The sequence below is a fragment of the Caretta caretta genome, chromosome 2 (genome assembly GCF_965140235.1).
Source record: "Caretta caretta isolate rCarCar2 chromosome 2, rCarCar1.hap1, whole genome shotgun sequence".
Lineage (NCBI taxonomy): Eukaryota > Metazoa > Chordata > Testudines > Cheloniidae > Caretta > Caretta caretta.
In genome coordinates, this window is record NC_134207.1 from 49,333,828 (window position 1) to 49,350,830 (window position 17,003).

The 17,003-nt window shown below is 45.7% G+C and overlaps 1 protein-coding gene across 5 annotated transcripts in view; it reads right to left on the reverse strand.

The window, feature by feature from the left end:
- LOC125632617 (carbonic anhydrase 3) overlaps positions 1 to 17,003 on the reverse strand; it is a 39,508-nt gene continuing 22,505 nt past the window's right edge. For 2 of the 5 annotated variants that reach the window (XM_075125077.1, XM_048841119.2), the window contains 2 exons: positions 8,378 to 8,476; positions 3,317 to 5,038 (listed from right to left, as the gene is read on the reverse strand). In XM_075125077.1, the coding sequence (XP_074981178.1) occupies positions 4,937 to 5,038; positions 8,378 to 8,476 (201 nt within the window). In that variant the 3' untranslated portion in view covers positions 3,317 to 4,936. Of the gene's footprint in view, positions 1,059 to 3,316; positions 5,039 to 7,431; positions 8,477 to 8,898; positions 8,967 to 17,003 lie in introns of those variants that run through there. The other 3 variants (XM_048841120.2, XM_048841124.2, XM_048841121.2) reach the window with 3 other exon arrangements.

The window sequence follows — 17,003 nt, forward strand, 5'->3', positions numbered from 1 at the left end:
TCCTTTTATAAATAAACTTTATTGGGTGTGTAGGATTTGGCTCTGTAACAAACGAAACATTGGTTATAATACTTCTAATAGCAGAGACAGATTTAACATCTGAGGTTGGAACATCACGGTGTTGACAGAGTATCTATCTGTCAACACTTTTTTTATATTACTATTTGTACAGAGGTGGTATTATTTCTATTCCTTTGGACTCAGCTAGGTCAGTTAGATATAATCATTAACAAAATAGGTACAGATGATTAAGGTAGCAACATTCACACATTAGATTTTACATCTTATTTCTAGCTCCAAACTATAATCCTGTTCATTTCTGAGTGACCAGCACTTTCTAGGATTTATCCTACTAACCATAAACTAGCTTCAAATTCTCTCACAGTTCCTAATCACATGCTCTCCCAAATCATGTCTCTCTCTGTAGGTCTCCTGCTCCTATGCTTTGGATACCCGAAGTCAAGTCTTTCTGAAGCCCAGTTTCCTCAAAGTAACAAAGACTTTCCTGCAGCCTGTTGGTTTCTGTCTAGGTCTCATTGTCATTTCCAGGTCCATCAGTTTATCAGCCCAGGCTTTCTGGATTTCCTGCCCTATGTTCTCTCTTCACACTACAATCTAGCAGACATAGCTCTTCCTGCAGGAATCAAGTCACTTCTCTGAATTCTCCCTGAAGGCAATTATTGTCTTCCTCCCTTAGGAAATACCCCCACCCCAAGGAGTGGATAATACCTACAGCCCCTTTGTCTCAATATTCAGAGGGGTAGCTGTGTTTATCTGGATCTGTAAAAGTGGCAAAGAGTCCTGTGGCACCTTACAGACTAACAGATGTATTGGAGCATGCGCTTTCGTGGGTGAATACCCACTTCGTCAGATGCATCGGTCCATGTGCCTCTTCCCAGGTCAGGGCCTGAATCCACGGCTTAATCCACTACTAGGGAGAGCACAATCAAATCAATTGTGTTGCTCTAAATTAAACTGGGTCACCCTGGATTTACAATGTTCTGATCAGAATCTGGCCCAAAGAAGTGACTGGTATAAATCAGTGGAGAGTTTGGCTCCTGCTTAGACAAGGACAGGAAAAATCAACGTTAGAGGAAGATCACCCCATCATAGTGAAGCAGAAAGAATGTATGCATGGTGGGGAGGGTAAAAGAGAGTGGGGCTGCAAAACTGATAAAATAAATCATCATATTATACAAAAATATACATTAAATACAATGAAGGAGAATATGTACACAGCCCCCATCCTGAAGTTTTACAGCCATGCAGCAGTATTTTTCTCATGACATGAAAACAACAGCCACTCAAACAACCTTAGGCTGCAATATAACCTTCTCTCAGATTCTTTCTGCCTGAGAGACACTATTGAGTGAAACAAGCAGTGGAACATTTTCCCACTGGCTGCACTGAGGTAACACGAGGACAAGCTCTCTGATTATTTTGAATATTAGTGAAGCGGTTCCCAGTGAGCAACTGTGGGGTGAATAGAAAAGGAGTACTTGTGGCACCTTAGAGACTAACCAATTTATTTGAGCATGAGCTTTCGTGAGCTACAGCTCACTTCATCGGATGCATACCGTGGAAACTGCAGCAGACTTTATATACACACAGAGAATATGAAACAATACCTCCTCCCACCCCACTGTCCTGCTGGTAATAGCTTATCTAAAGTGATCATCAGGTTGGGCCATTTCCAGCACAAATCCAGGTTTTCTCACCCTCCACCCCCCCACACAAATTCACTCTCCTGCTGGTGATAGCCCATCCAAAGTGACAACTCTTTACACAATGTGCATGATAATCAAGTTGGGCCATTTCCTGCACAAATCCAGGTTCTCTCACCCCCTCACCCCCCTCCCAAAAACCACACACACAAACTCACTCTCCTGCTGGTAATAGCTCATCCAAACTGACCACTCTCCAAGTTTAAATCCAAGTTAAACCAGAACATCTGGGGGGGGGGGGGGGTAGGAAAAAACAAGGGGAAATAGGCTACCTTGCATAATGACTTAGCCACTCCCAGTCTCTATTTAAGCCTAAATTAATAGTATCCAATTTGCAAATGAATTCCAATTCAGCAGTTTCTCGCTGGAGTCTGGATTTGAAGTTTTTTTGTTTTAAGATAACGACCTTCATGTCTGTGATTGCGTGACCAGAGAGATTGAAGTGTTCTCCGACTGGTTTATGAATGTTATAATTCTTGACATCTGATTTGTGTCCATTTATTCTTTTACCTAGAGACTGTCCAGTTTGACCAATGTAAATGGCAGAGGGGCATTGCTGGCACATGATGGCATATATCACATTGGTGGATGTGCAGGTGCACGAGCCTCTGATAGTGTGGCTGATGTTATTAGGCCCTGTGATGGTGTCCCCTGAATAGATATGTGGGCACAATTGGCAACGGGCTTTGTTGCAAGGATAAGTTCCTGGGTTAGTGGTTCTGTTGTGTGGTATGTGGTTGTTGGTGAGCATTTGCTTCAGGCTTCTCACTTCGTTAGCAGGGACTTCCTTCAGTTTAGACCAAATTTAGGTTAATCCATTACATGCAAATTGGGTGTTGATTCACTTTTATTACTGAGAGCTGATAAACTGAGTCAGGACACCAAGGTTATAGTAAATATTGTTTGTCTTAAAGAAGTGATTCCTACACCATTTCAGGCTTCATCTTGATTCCTTATGCCACATTTGGGCCTAAGCAGGTTCAGAGGAATGCAGGTTATTTTGACACAGGTGGACCCAATTCCTTTGCATTTTTTAAAGCATCAAAATACAGCAAAATGTACTGTGTACCATATAGCCACCAAGCTGTGGAAGCTCAGCATAGCTCGGTGTGCAAAGCCCTTCTTTAGACCACTGAATGGTTATTTTTATTTGGCTTTTCAGCCTTTGCAGCAGAAAATATACTGGCCTCGTACAGTTATGGGTTAACTCTTTCTGTTGACCAGGGTTGAGACATCAAAGTTAAATCTCCAGCTGCCCCACATCCCTCATCTCACAGAATTTCATTGTTCAGTTCTACCAGTGCAATTTAGATTTTCGTTTCTCTAAACTATGGAGCTGATTCCAACTTCACTTACAGAAGTTTTATGGCTCCTGGGTGACATCCTGGCCCCATGTAATGAGGTTAGTGACAAAACTCCCATTAACTTCAATGGGTCCAGGATTTCACCTTCTGATGTCAGTGGAATCACTCCTGATTTACACTGGGGTAACTGATATCAAACTCAGGAGCTATGAGTTTTGTTCAGCATCATGCACATCTGACAGGATGGTACTGTTTGGGTAATATAATAAATAATAAAAACACCAAACAAACTGTAGAATATACAATATATTTCTACATGAAACTTCCACATTTCCTATTTGCAAGCATCATTGCTAAGAATAACAGTGTATCTTAAATTTAAATGCATTATAGTAACCAACATGTGCTACTATGCAGATTATGGAAGGAAAATACTATTGTCAATGTCAAATTAACTATTTGATTTTCTAAAGTCAGGTCCTCACCGCCCTTTTGTGGATTCCAATGCAATGTCTATCCTGCCTTTTTAAGATGGAAACCCAATGACAGGCTGAAATAAAATATCACTGCTGTTAAACAAGGAGTTCTGTCTGCCGCCAGGATAATGTAAAAAGAAAAGGAGTACTTGTGGCACCTTAGAGACTAACCAATTTATTTGAGCATGAGCTTTCGTGAGCTACAGCTCACTTCATCAGATGCATACCGTGGTGATTGATCCTGCATCACTTACGTCAATGAGAGTTTGCCTATAGAGTTCAGTGAAGGCAGGTTCAGTGCATTAGCTCTTGTTCTTGTACTTTTGCTGCCATCTACAGGCCAATCTGGGAAAACATCACGGGTGGGGACACAGTTTTATAATTTCTCTCTCTCCCCCTGTGCAACCACTTTGGCACCAGCCATCAGACTTTGGGCTCTATCCTATTTGATTCTATTACATACGTGTTTTGCATATATATTAAACTGCACAGCTGAACACCACTGAAAAGGGTGCTCTTTTAAAACTTGTTCTAAGTCAAACAATTCTCACATGTACAGGTATAGAATCGAGTGTTGTTATAGCTGCGTTGGTCTTAGGATATTAGAGAGACAAGGTTTGTGAGGTAATATCTCTTATTGGACCAACTTCTGGTGGTGAGAGAGACAAGCTTTCGAGCTTACACAGAGCTCGTCTTCAGGTCCGGGAAACGTACTGAGAGTGTCACAGCTAAATACAAGGTGGAACAGATTGTTTAATATCAGTAGTTAACACATATTTCAAGGGAAAGCCAAACAAGATTTGGTGAAAGGGCATTTGTAGATTTGAAGCCTCACTTTTTGATGCATGGGGCAAGTTGCCAGTTTTGACTGGAGATAGGAGCCACCTTTTGAGGGAGATGGGGAAATGGGCTAAACTGAGGGGGTGGAGACAGGCTGAACTGGAGGGGTTGGTGACAGGCTGAACTGAGGGGGGCTTTCTGCACTGGGATGAACTGATGGGGGTTCAGGGACAAGCTGAACTGGGTCGGGTGGGGGGGCTTTGAACTGGAAGGCAGCAAAATTACCTTACCCAAAAAATGTGGGAGTGAGCAATACAAATTGCCGCTGACACTCACCAGGGATGGGCAGGGGGAGTTCAAAAATCAAAAGACAAGCCAACCCTCACCCCCAATATAATCTTTTAAAACAATTCTTGTGATTTTGGGGGGTCTGACTCATAGTTTTTGAGTTGGCAGTACCACAAAACGCACAGGGAGACTTGATTTGTGATGGCAAATGATTCATGTTTGGGACCAGATCCATGACTACAACAGTATTGGAGGTCTCATCTCTGTTCTGCCATCATCTTGCAATTGAGGGGAGGATGGGAGGAACAGACACTGCACTCAACCTTATGGTAAATAACAAGGAAGATTCCCTCTTTTACTGACTTTAATAAGGAAAGAAGTGATCTGGTCCTGGGACATTAAACTTGGAAACATGCATACTCTGTATGCATAGTACACATTTCATAACCTTCGTAAGCATTACTTCCTGAAAGAAAAGAATGATATGTATCACATTTAATAATACATTTAAAATATACTATTAAGGTTGTCGTACAAGCTACTAGGAAATTCAGAGTTAAAGAACTGGGCTTTTTCCCCCCCCAATATCACGAATGAAGTAAGAACAGACTCATGTTATTCTTAAAATACTTTCTTGTGTCCCACCCAACATTGTTAAATGCTAGCTTTTATATTGAATCGTTCACATACACAGATGTATTCTGGGCTAATAATGTGACAAAATATCCTGCATTAATCTATTACCTCTCCAGATGTGTGTGTAAGGACAGAAAAATGAATTTTGCATTAGCACTGAAGAGGGAAGTTCCAGACCCACTGGCTCCTATTGAGGAATTATTTGGAACTGGCCCAGCTGGCTTTTCTCCAGGCTTACAGGAATCAGTTACATGACTTTACTTTTGCCTCCTTATAATTTATTACCTGATATTTTTTAGACCTCAACAGGACTCGTTGTGACTGACTGAATATCTATTCTATGTCTTCAGGGAAAAGAAGCTACTAATGCCATTCTTAAACAGTCAGGCTTGTGGGCTGTGACGTGTGGAGGTGAAGCAGAGGTTAAAAGTTAAATTCAGAGTGACCCAACAGCTCATCTAGTTTGATCATGCGTTTCGTTGTAGGAAACTAGAGTTCATGTGCAATTTAGAGTGAAATGTCATCATTAGACATGAGCCAGATCAGTTCAGAAAATTTCAAGCAGAATACTTCTGAATATATGGGTTTTGGCAGGATCAAGGATGGTATATGATCAAACGAGAAGTAAATGCTATTAGGAATGAGGATTTTCTTGAAGCAGAGACACACAAGTGACATCATAGTGGGGGAAAGTGCCAATTAGCAGTTGCTGTGATGAAATACCATATTTTACAGATGACAGGTTTCAGAGTAACAGCCGTGTTAGTCTGTATTTGCAAAAAGAAAAGGAGGACTTGTGGCACCTTAGAGACTAACCAATTTATTTGAACATAAGCTTTCGTGAGGTACAGCTCACTTCATCGGATGCATATTGTGGAAAGTACAGAAGATGTTTTTATACACACAAACCATGAAAAAATGGGTGATTATCACTACAGAAGGTTTTCTCTCCCCCCACCCCACTCTCCTGCTGGTAATAGCTTATGTAAAGTGATCACTCTCCTTACAATGTGTATGATAATCAAGGTGGGCCTTACCAGCACAAATCCAGGTTTTCTCCCCCCCCAACACTCCCCCCCCCAAAAAAACCACTCTCCTGTTGGTAATAATTTATCTAATTGATAGAGCCAGAACAGTTCCCAGAAGTCACCTACTACAGGACAGGCCTAACAAAGAAAATAACAGAACGCCACTAGCCGTCACCTTCAGACCCCAACTAAAACCCCTTCAACGCATTATCAAGGATCTACAACCTATCCTGAAGGATGACCCAACACTCTCACAAATCTTGGGAGACAGGCCAGTCCTTGCCTACAGACAGCCCCCCAATCTGAAGCGAATACTCACCAGCAACTACATACCACACAACAGAACCACTAACCCAGGAACCTATCCTTGAACAAAGCCCATTGCCAACTGTGCCCACATATCTATTCAGGGGACACCATCACAGGACCTAATAACATCAGCCACACTATCAGAGGCTCATTCACCTGCACATCTACCAATGTGATATATGCCATCATGTGCCAGCAATGCCCCTCTGCCATGTACATTGGTCAAACTGGACAGTCTCTAGGTAAAAGAATAAATGGACACAAATCAGATGTCAAGAATTATAACATTCCTAAACCAGTCGGAGAACACTTCAATCTCTCTGGTCACGCGATTACAGACATGAAAGTTCCGATATTACAACAGAAAAACTTCAAAACCAGACTCCAGCGAGAGACTGCTGAATTGGAATTCATTTGCAAATTGATTATATTTAACTTAGGCTTGAATAGAGACTGGGAGTGGCTAAGTCATTATGCAAGGTAACCTATTTCCCCTTGTTTTTTCCTACCCCTGCCCCTTCCTCAGACGTTCTTGTTAAACCCTGGATTTGTGCTGGAAATGGCCCACCTTGATTATCATACACATTGTAAGGAGAGTGATCACTTTACATAAGCCATTACCAGCAGGAGAGTGGGGTGGGGGGAGAGAAAACCTTTTGAAGTGATAATCACCCATTTTTTCATGGTACAAACAACCAGGGTTAGGTACTACAATCTTATCCATCCCTAATGTATACAGAGATGTATTAGGAGGACATTGACAAGTATTTTTGTCTGTTGCGTTTTCCTGTCCTCAGAATTCGAAATAAAACCCCAAACACCATTTCTTACAAAAGAGCTTTCATTAGTGTTGGTTCGCGTAATGCAGAAATGCTATTACTTCAAGTGCAGTCATACAATACTCTTTTATTGCTTTTGCTACCACAAGTCCAACAGAGATACCTGCAAGCAAATCTCACCGACATCAGGCTCAATTTCATAGGTATACGAGGGCAGAATTTGGCCTTCAGATATGTAAGGACAATGGTACAGTAGAAAAAATGGGGACTAAGTAACTCTTAGGATGCTAAAGGGTTTTCTACAGAATCTATTCACTTTCATCCACTGATAAGACCTACAAATGCAGGAAATTAAAGAAAATCCTGGGATTTCTTGAAATTCATTTCATTTCAGTTGCTTTAACATTAAAATGAATGTTGACATTCTAACAAGAATAAGTCCGTTTTTACAATAATTAAAGTAGGAACTCTCTCCTCCCCCCCCATTTAATAACCTGAATTTGACAACTTGATTTCAGTTTTCAACATAAAATTGTACAATATTAATCTCTCAGTTCATTAAAATCTTAACTTGCTTAATTATCAATGGAAATTTAATGAGTCTTTGTACTCTCCATATTTCTATATGAATACAAAGTAGAAACCTCTTAATTGGAAACGTCTTTGGTCTGGAAAAAGGCAAGCACTGAAGACCATAAGGTTAATGGAGAAATGCCTTTTCTAGCCATTAGTAACTATTCCATTTTTCTTCCTTAGAAATAGCCATATAAATGCTACTATTAAAGTCAACACAGTTGTTATTGAGATCCAAACACAGATTCCACATTTTCATGTTAATATTCGAATTTGCCTCGAGTAATTTTTGACATCTCAAAATTAGAGTCGGGGACCCATCACATTTCATTATGCAGAGTTTTGGACTGTGAAATGCAGCGCTGCATCCAGAGGAAGAGCAGGAGAGGGCACAAAGCTAACTAGGCTTTGGGATGCAGGCATTGCCTCACGCAAAGACACCCAGTTTCAGCATAGATTTTATTGGAACGAGGCTCTCACCATCCTGAAATGCCGAGGCTGAGGAGGGCGCCAGTTATCCACCAGGGGGCGAGCAGGTTCCGTCTCAGCATTGATGGAAAGGCTACGGAGCTTTGCCATCTGCAAAGAAGCAAAATAACAATGTCAATATGGAATTCACTTGGGGCAAATCCAGGTCTAGACCAACCACTGTGGCTGGGTCAAGCATTGGGGGTTGGAGAGGAATCTTCCTACGAAGTCACAGGAGCCACTGCATGGAGTCTACTGCAGCCTAATAGCTGGAATAGACTCTGGGGATCCTTACATAGTAGACCTGTGTAACAGTGGATTCTCCATCTCTGCCTGGCTTCTTCTCTGGCCTACTCATGACCTGTCAACACAAACCCTCAACCTAGGGAGCTCTGTCATGTGCAAGTGGTAGCAGCCGTTGCCTGCCTCTTGCACTGTGGAACTTCAATAAAATTTCTTTGCTGTGACATTACTTTCCATGATCAAGGAGGCAAGGGAAAGAGTATATAGGGTGACATGAGCCATGATGATACCTTGTCTTCAGAATAGTTAGCTTATATCTTCAAAGAGCAATGAAAAGTGCATCAACTGTATTATGAATCTGAAACACAATAACAAATCCATCATGAACTTGAAGGCTCGCTGTATATTGCATTCACAGTTTCATAGAGTTTAAGGCCAGAAGAGAGCACTAGATCATCTTGTCTCACCTCCTGTACACACAGGCCATTAAATTTTACCCAGATCCCACTATAAAAACCCAAAGACTCTAGTTAGACTAAAGCATTTCAGTCTTCTAGACACTAAACTGTGTGCCACCAGCAGACAACAGGAGAGATCAAGATGTCACCAGTGCTGCTGCAATGGCAAGGAGTTGATTAGACGAAATAGGCACAGATGATCCCTTCAGGAAAATCATATTCTGTGCTTCAAAAGAAGGCAAACTCTTCCCCCCATTCCCCAAAGTCCCTGCCAATCTGATCTGGGGGGGAAATTCTTTCCCAGCCACAAATGTGGTGTTCAGTATGACCCTGGGCATGTGAGCTAGGCACACCAGCCAGACATCTAGAAAAAGGACTCCCTGTACCATCTCAGATCACTGGTCCACCATGTTTACAGCTTCAATAAGCTGAATAATTTCAGCTCCTTAAGGCTCACAACATAAGGCTTTTTTTCCAGCCCCAGGATCAATCAGAATGTAAGAACAGCTTATGTGGCTGGAGAGGAAGTAAGAGTGGTTTATCAAGGTTTTGTTGCTAGAACTTGTAGTAAAGGAATGTAAAAACCGATTACCTACCTTTCCTAACTGTTGTTCTTCAAGATGTGTTGCTCATGTCCATTCCAAGTAGGTGTGCGCACGCCACATGCACAGTCGTTGGAAGGTTTTTTCCTTTAGTGGTACCCATCGGATCGGCTGTGGAGCTCCCAGAATGGCACTTTCATGGCCATGTATATAGGTCCCTGATGACCTGATGCCTCTTCAGTTCCTTCTTGCTGGATATTCTGACAGAAGGGAAGGCGGGTCGGTCTTGGAATGGACATGAGCAACATGTCTCAAAGAACAACAGATAGGAAAGCTGGGTAACCGTTTTTTCTTCTTCGAGTGATTGCTCATGTTGATTCCAAGTAGGTGACTCCCAAGCAGTCCCCTGGAGGAGGGGTCGGAGTTCACAGATTTGTAGACTGCAGGACCACTCTGCCAAACATGGCATTGTCTCTAGCCTGAGGTGTAATGGCATAGTGCAATGTAAAAGTGTGAATAGACAACCACGTCGCCGCCCTGCAGATGTCCTGAACAGGGACCTGCACCAGGAATGCTGCAGATGAAGCTTGTGCTCTTGTGGAGTATGCTGTTAACGCTGGGGCTGGTATCTTTCATAGGTGGTAGCACACCTTGATATAGGTTGTAATCCATGAAGAGATCCTTTGGGAAACTGGAAGACCTTTCACTCACTCAGCAATGGCGACGAAGAGCTGTGTCGACTTTCTAAATGGCTTTGTCCGCTCAACGTAAAAAGTTAATGCCCGTCTGACATCCAGGGAATGGAGCATGCGTTCCCTGCCATTAGCATGCAGCTTAGGGCTAAACACTGGAAGAAAGATGTCCTGATTTGTGTGAAATTGCGAAACCACCTTCTGGAGGAACGCTGGGTGCAGCCACAACTGTACCTTATCCTTATAAAACACAGTGTAAGGGGGCTTGGACGTCAGGGTCTTGCGCTCAGACACCTTCCTGGACGATGTTATAGCCACTAGAAATGCCACCTTCCAAGAAAGGTAAAGTAGAGAGCACACTGCTACGGGCTTGAAGGGCGGGCCCATCAGCCTTGAGAGCACCAGGTTAAGATCCCATGGGGGAATCAGCTGCCGTACCTGATGGTACAGCCTGTCTAGCCCCTTGAGGAAGCGGCCAACCATAGCGTTAGCAAATACTGACCACCCAGCTGAGCCCGGATGGAAAAATGAAATAGTGGCCAGGTGCACCTTGATTGAAGACACTGCCAGACCTTGCTGTTGCAGGTAAAGTCGATAGTCTAGGATGAAGGGAACCAATGACTGTAATGGAGGAGTGCCCTTTTGTAGGGACCAAACAGAGAATCTCTTCCACTTAGCCAGATAAGCGGCACAAGTGCAGGGTTTCCTACTGCCAAGGAGGACCTCCCTAATCGGGACCGAACACATGAGCTCTAACGAGTTCAGCCATGGAGTTTCCATGCTGTGAGGTGGAGAGACTTCAGGTTGGGATGCTGAAGGTGGCCGTGGTCCTGTGTGATCAAGTCCAGAACCATAGTCATGGCTACAGGCATGTCCACCAATAGGTCTAACAGCATGGTGAACCAGTGCTGATGGGGCCACATTGGCACTATGAGGATCAAGGATGCTTTCTCCCATTGAACCTTGAGGAGGACCTTATGTGCCAGCAGAAAAGGCAGAAACGAGTACAGCAGGCTCCCCTTCCATGAGAGGAGCCCATCTGTGAGCAAGTCCAGGCCATGATTCAGGAAAAAGCACAATTGCTGACACTTCCTGTTGCTTTGTGTCACAAACAGGTCTATCTGGGGAGATCCCAACCTTTGGAAGATGTTGATCGCCATGTCCGGGAGGAGAGACCACTCGTGGCTGTGAAAAGACCTGTTGAGGTGATCGGCCAGTTCGTTTTGTGAGCCTGAAAGATACAATGCCTCCAAATATATCAAATGGGCAATGAAGAAGGCTTCTTCCACTACCCTGTTTGTTTATATAGAACATCGCGGTGGTATTGTCTGTCAGTATTGTCTGTGAGTACATCTGCCCCGGAGATGGGTTTGAAATGTCTGGCAAGTGAGGCGCACCGCACGCAGCTCCCTCATGTTGATGTCCAGTGAAATTTCTGCCTGGGACTATAGACCTTGAGTCCTGAGTCCACCTAGGTGCGCTTCCTATCCCATTGCCAATGCATCCGTGACTAGTGATAGCGAGGGCTGAGGGTTGGAAAAAGGTATTCCCACACAGACTGTCCGTGGATTGAGCCACCACCGGAGGGCCTCAAGGACCTGAGGAGTGATCGTGACCAGTCTAAGTGGTCTTGGTTTGGCCTGTACACTCGGGCTAGCCACGCCTGAAGGGGACGGAGCCATCATGTGCCCTAGCAGTTTTAGGCAATTTCTCGCGGTCGTCATAGGGAACCTTTTGAGATCCTCTATGATGGCGCTCATGGCAAGGAAACGAGATTCTGGAAGAAAGGCCCTGGCCTGAGTGGAGTCAAAGGATAAAATTCATTGGTACCTTCTTGGAGTGGGAATTATGGTTGACTTCGCCATGTTCAGGATGAGGCCACGCTGGAGAAATGTTGTGTGCAGCAGGCTCACGTGGTCCTCCACTTGGGTCAGAGAGTGGCCCTTGATTAGCCAGCCATCCAGATATCGGAATACCTGCACCTGCTGCTTCTGTAGGAAGGCTGCCACAACTGCCATGCACTTGGTGAACACCCGAGGGACTACCGAGAGGCCAAAGGGAAGGACCATGAACTGATAGTGAGTACTGTTGACCAGGAATCGTAGGAACCGTCTGTGGGACAACATTAAGGACACGTGGAAGTACACATCCTTCAAGTCAAGGGCAACGTACCAGTCCCCTGGATGCAGAGAGGGAATGATGGAAGCCAGGGAGACCATGTGGAATTTCAACTTCTTCATGAATTTGTTGAGGTTTCGCAGGTCTAAAATAGGCCTTAGCCCACCCTTGGCCTTGGGGATTAGGAAATAACAGGAGTAGAGCCCCCTACCCCTGAACTCCAGAGGAACCTCCTCTACTGCCCTGAGTTGCAGGAGCACTTGCACCTCCTGCACTAGAAGTTGCTCATGAGAAGGGTCCCTGAAGAGGAACAGGTATGGTGGGTCGGAAGACAGGAGGGAACAGAACTGGAGAGAACATCCCAATTCTACTGTGCTCAAGACCCATCAGTCTGCGATTATTTGAGACCAGGCATGGTAGAAATTGGATAGATGATCTGCAAAAGGAGGGGAAGGAGCCGGGGTTTGAACTGGTGCTCCGTCCTCAGGCGTACCTTCAAAAGTTCAGTTTTGAGGCTGAGTGCTATTTTGCTGCCCCCTGGCCCTGACCTGAGGAGTACTGAGATGGGCGCCTCCTGTTACTCCTGCCCCACTTCCTATTATAGTCCTGCCTGGGAGGAGCAGAGTAGAAGCGAGAAATGGGCTGAGGTTTGAACAGCTTCCTTTGCGGGGCCAGCATGTGAATCTCCAGGGATTTAAGGGTTGCCCGCGAGTCTTTAAGGCTATGGAGCCTTGAGTCTGTCTGTTCTGAAAAGCGTCCCGAAGAGTCAAAGGGTAGGTCCTGGATACTATTCTGGACCCCATGAGGGAGCCCCAAGACCTGAAGCCATGAGCTGCGTCTCACAGCTATAGCAGTAGCCATCTTGTGAGTGGCCAGATCTGCTGAGTCCAAGGCAACCTGTAGGGAGGTTCCTGAGACCACCTTGCCCTCCTCCAGGACTGTCCCAAACTCAGAGTGGGAGTCCTCTGGAAGCAATCCCTGGAACTTGGAGAAGGTGTTCCAGGAATTGTAGCAATAATGGCTGAGAACCGCCTGCTGGTTTGATATGCGAAGCTGGAGCCCTCTTGGTGGAGAATACCTTCCGACCAAAGAGATCCAGCTTTTTTGCTTCCTTGGACTTGGGGGTGGGCCCTGGCTGTCCCTGCCATTCCTTGTGGTTGGCTGCCTCCACCACCAAACTGTTCAGCTATGGGTGAGTATATAGGTGTTCATACCCTTTAGATGGCACAAAGTATTTGCATTCTACCCCTTTAGCTGTGTGGGGAATAGAGACAGGTGTATGCCACAACACCTTTTGGATGTCTTAATGAGGGGCAGAGCCACTCTCGAAGGCTCTTCAGGAGCCAGAATATCCATCATAAGATCAATCTCCTCTGAGACCTCCTCCGCCTGCATATTCAGGTTCTGGGTCACCCTCCTGAGCAAGTCCTGATGTGTCCTCGTGTCTATGGCAGGCAGTGTGGTGGAGGTACCCACCCACAGCCTCATTCAGGAAGGATGAGGATGATGACCACGGGGACACTGGGTCTTCTTGACCCTCTGGCTTGCAGGAATCCCCCTGCATGGTGACCCCTTGGGTGGTGCTGGGGACAGTGCTGGTTCCTGGTACCACACCAGTCTTGGTACCAGTGCTGGTGCTGGGCCCTGCACTGGTGTTGGCGCCGACCTGGGCGTCTGTTTCTTGTTCATGAGGAGGCTCCCGGGACACTGAGGTGGCAGAGGGAGGGATCTGCACCTCTGAAGCCCACTGACAGGGATCTGAAGCCCATGTCCTGGACTTGGCGGTAGGCCCACAGTGTCCAAAAGGGTCACTGGGTCAGCCCCTGCCACTGTGGAGGCCAGGACATCATGAGCAATGGTTGCCCTTCATTGTGCCTCGAGCGGTGCTGGGAACAGTACTGGCTTCACCTAGAGGCATAGGAGTCCACCTCTGACTCCAAAGAGTAGTCTGATCCCAGTGACCAGGGCAGAGTGGACTGAGATGGTGCCAGGGAACGGTGCCATGGTGATGGTGAATGGCACTGCATCATCATAAGCTTGCCCCGGGAGGCCACAGTGCCTCTTTGTAGAACTGTCACCGGTGTGTGAGCTGGTGCTGGATGGGGGGGACTGCGCTGTCATCACGATCAGGTCCCTGGCTGCTTCAAACGTGTGCAGCGTGGATGGGAGGTCTATATCATCCTCCTGCACTGGGGAGTCCACCAGGACCGGACTTGATGGACTTCCCAGAGAGGCTGGAGTCAACAGTGCTGGTATAGGTGGGGCCGAGGCCAGGTGTCCCGATGTGGAATGCACCCCATTGGTGCCTGCCCACTCCACTACTTTAGTGGGGGAGCACCTCCTATCTGCTCTCTTTTTCTTGTGAGGCACTGGCGAATGGGAGGTGTTTGGTGCTTGCACTAGGGGCGATCTTCAGCACCGGGGAATGGCAGTGCTGAGAGTCCTTAGCCAAGTCTTTTCTCAGCACTGAAGCTTCCTGCACCAAGGCTGGCGTGCTGCGCACCGAAGCATTGGGCTTAGGGTCGGACTCCACCTGGGTCGGCAGGGGGTGAAGGACTGACTCTATTGGGAGGAGTTTTAGCCAAAAGTTCCATTCCTTTTTTGTTCTGGGCTTGAAGCTGCTGCAGATTTTACACTTGTCTGACTAGTGTGCCTCTCCAGGGCACTTCAGGCAGGAGTCGTGTGGGTCTCCCTTAAGCACAGGCTTCAGGCAGGACCTGCACAGCTTGAAACCCTGAGACCAATGCATGCCCCACTCCTCAGGGGGGAAACAAGATGGGGGGGGACCCCCAACTGATACTTAACTAACTACTAATACTAATTACAAATCATTTTTTGAACTATTTACGGAAAACAATGGAGAACAGTCCACCAGGGGATTACATGCTAAACATAAGAGAGAGAGAGAAGCTGCTCCAATGACCTGCGGTAAGAAGGAACCGAAGAGGCAGCGGGTCGGCAGGGACCTATATACACCACCATTAAGGCACCATTCCAGGGTACCGCTAGGGGGAAAACCTTCCAACAATCATGCACATGGCACGCACACGCCTACTTGGAATTGACATGAGCTATCACTCGAAGAAGAATTCTATTTTGTAGAACAGAGGCATGTGTTTTCCGTTCCATGAGAAATCTGGCCAGTGCAGTATAAAAGGAAAATACACAGTGAGTAATTGCACCAAAATGAAAATTCTCAGACTTGAGAATTCTGACCTTTGAGCCCAGTGCTTTAACCAGAACATCATCAGAGTGACTGGGCTATAAACTGGAGCTGCCAGTTTGAAGAAATTTTCCCCCGAAGGCCATAGAGTTGCATTGGCTGCAGTAACCCTCATGGCCACCATGCTACCCTCGGAGGATTAGAATAGCCAGGGGACCCATTACCTAGATACTACAGTGGCATTACATAAATATTTACAGTAGATAGATCCACATAGTCAGAGATCCACTGGTTCCACCCCTGCTTTCTCCAGCTCAGTCTTGCCCCCAGGCTCAATGTGATGGGGTGCAGGGAGCACTGGTTTGCAGGGTTCTGTGACATGCAAGGGGTGTGCACCACCTATGCAGGGGCCCCAAATCCTATCCCCTCCCTTTCAGCACAAGAACTGCACCATTTGGTCATAGGAATAGAGTCCTCCAGGGTTGCGGGGGAGGAGTCAGGATTTGGTCCTTTGTGAGAAGGCCTTAGGGCTGGATTTTCCAACAAATCCTTTGCTTCAGTAGTGAGCTGAGGCACAAGACTGTATTCTGCTGTGGAACAGTAGGAAGACTCAATACTAGTGTCAGCAATATTAAGATAGCAAGATGCTGCCCCCTGCAATGCTTTAGATGGATTAGAAGCTGGGCCTTCGGTTTGTTTCTTTTTTGGTGAAAACATTAAAAATCCAGGGTTATCTTCTCTTTGTGTGATGCCACAAGCAACATTTTCCAGGTACTTCTCAAGCCTTGATAATGTTCTTCCCTGTTTTTGCACCCAGCGATACCTATTTCCATGCAACCCACTCCTGCTGGACCCATGCCCCCACACTGGGGTGCACCTAGGAGGGTTAGTATATACATTTGCTGAAAAGTGCCAGGCATGCCAAGTATATTATAGAAATAAAATAGTAATAGTATGTGGATTGGGTAACGATGTACATATCTACCTGTTTGCATGGCTTAACGCATATGGGATGAGCACATCTTTCCAGGTGCACACCGGAAAATTTGCCCTCAGTATCTCAGCCATGCAAGAACACTATCTTGGTCTCTGTGGCAAAGGGATTAGCACTTAAAACAATTATCGCCAGCAAGCCTGCAATGTTAGCACATTTCGAGGATTAGAGATCTTTAAGGGCCTGAGCCTGTGAACCTCTCTCAGGTGAAGATTACTTAAACCTGGTCTATATTTAAAATGTAGGTAGACATAGCTACAGAGCTCAGGGGTGCTGACTTAATGCCAGGTGTCAACGCAGTGCATTGACCTAGCTACTGCTGCTTGGGGAGGTGGAGTTCCTACAGTGATAGAAAAAAACCCTCCCATCACTTTAGGCTGTGTTTCCACTTTGGGGTTACTGCCGGCATCAGTACTGGGCCATAGTTG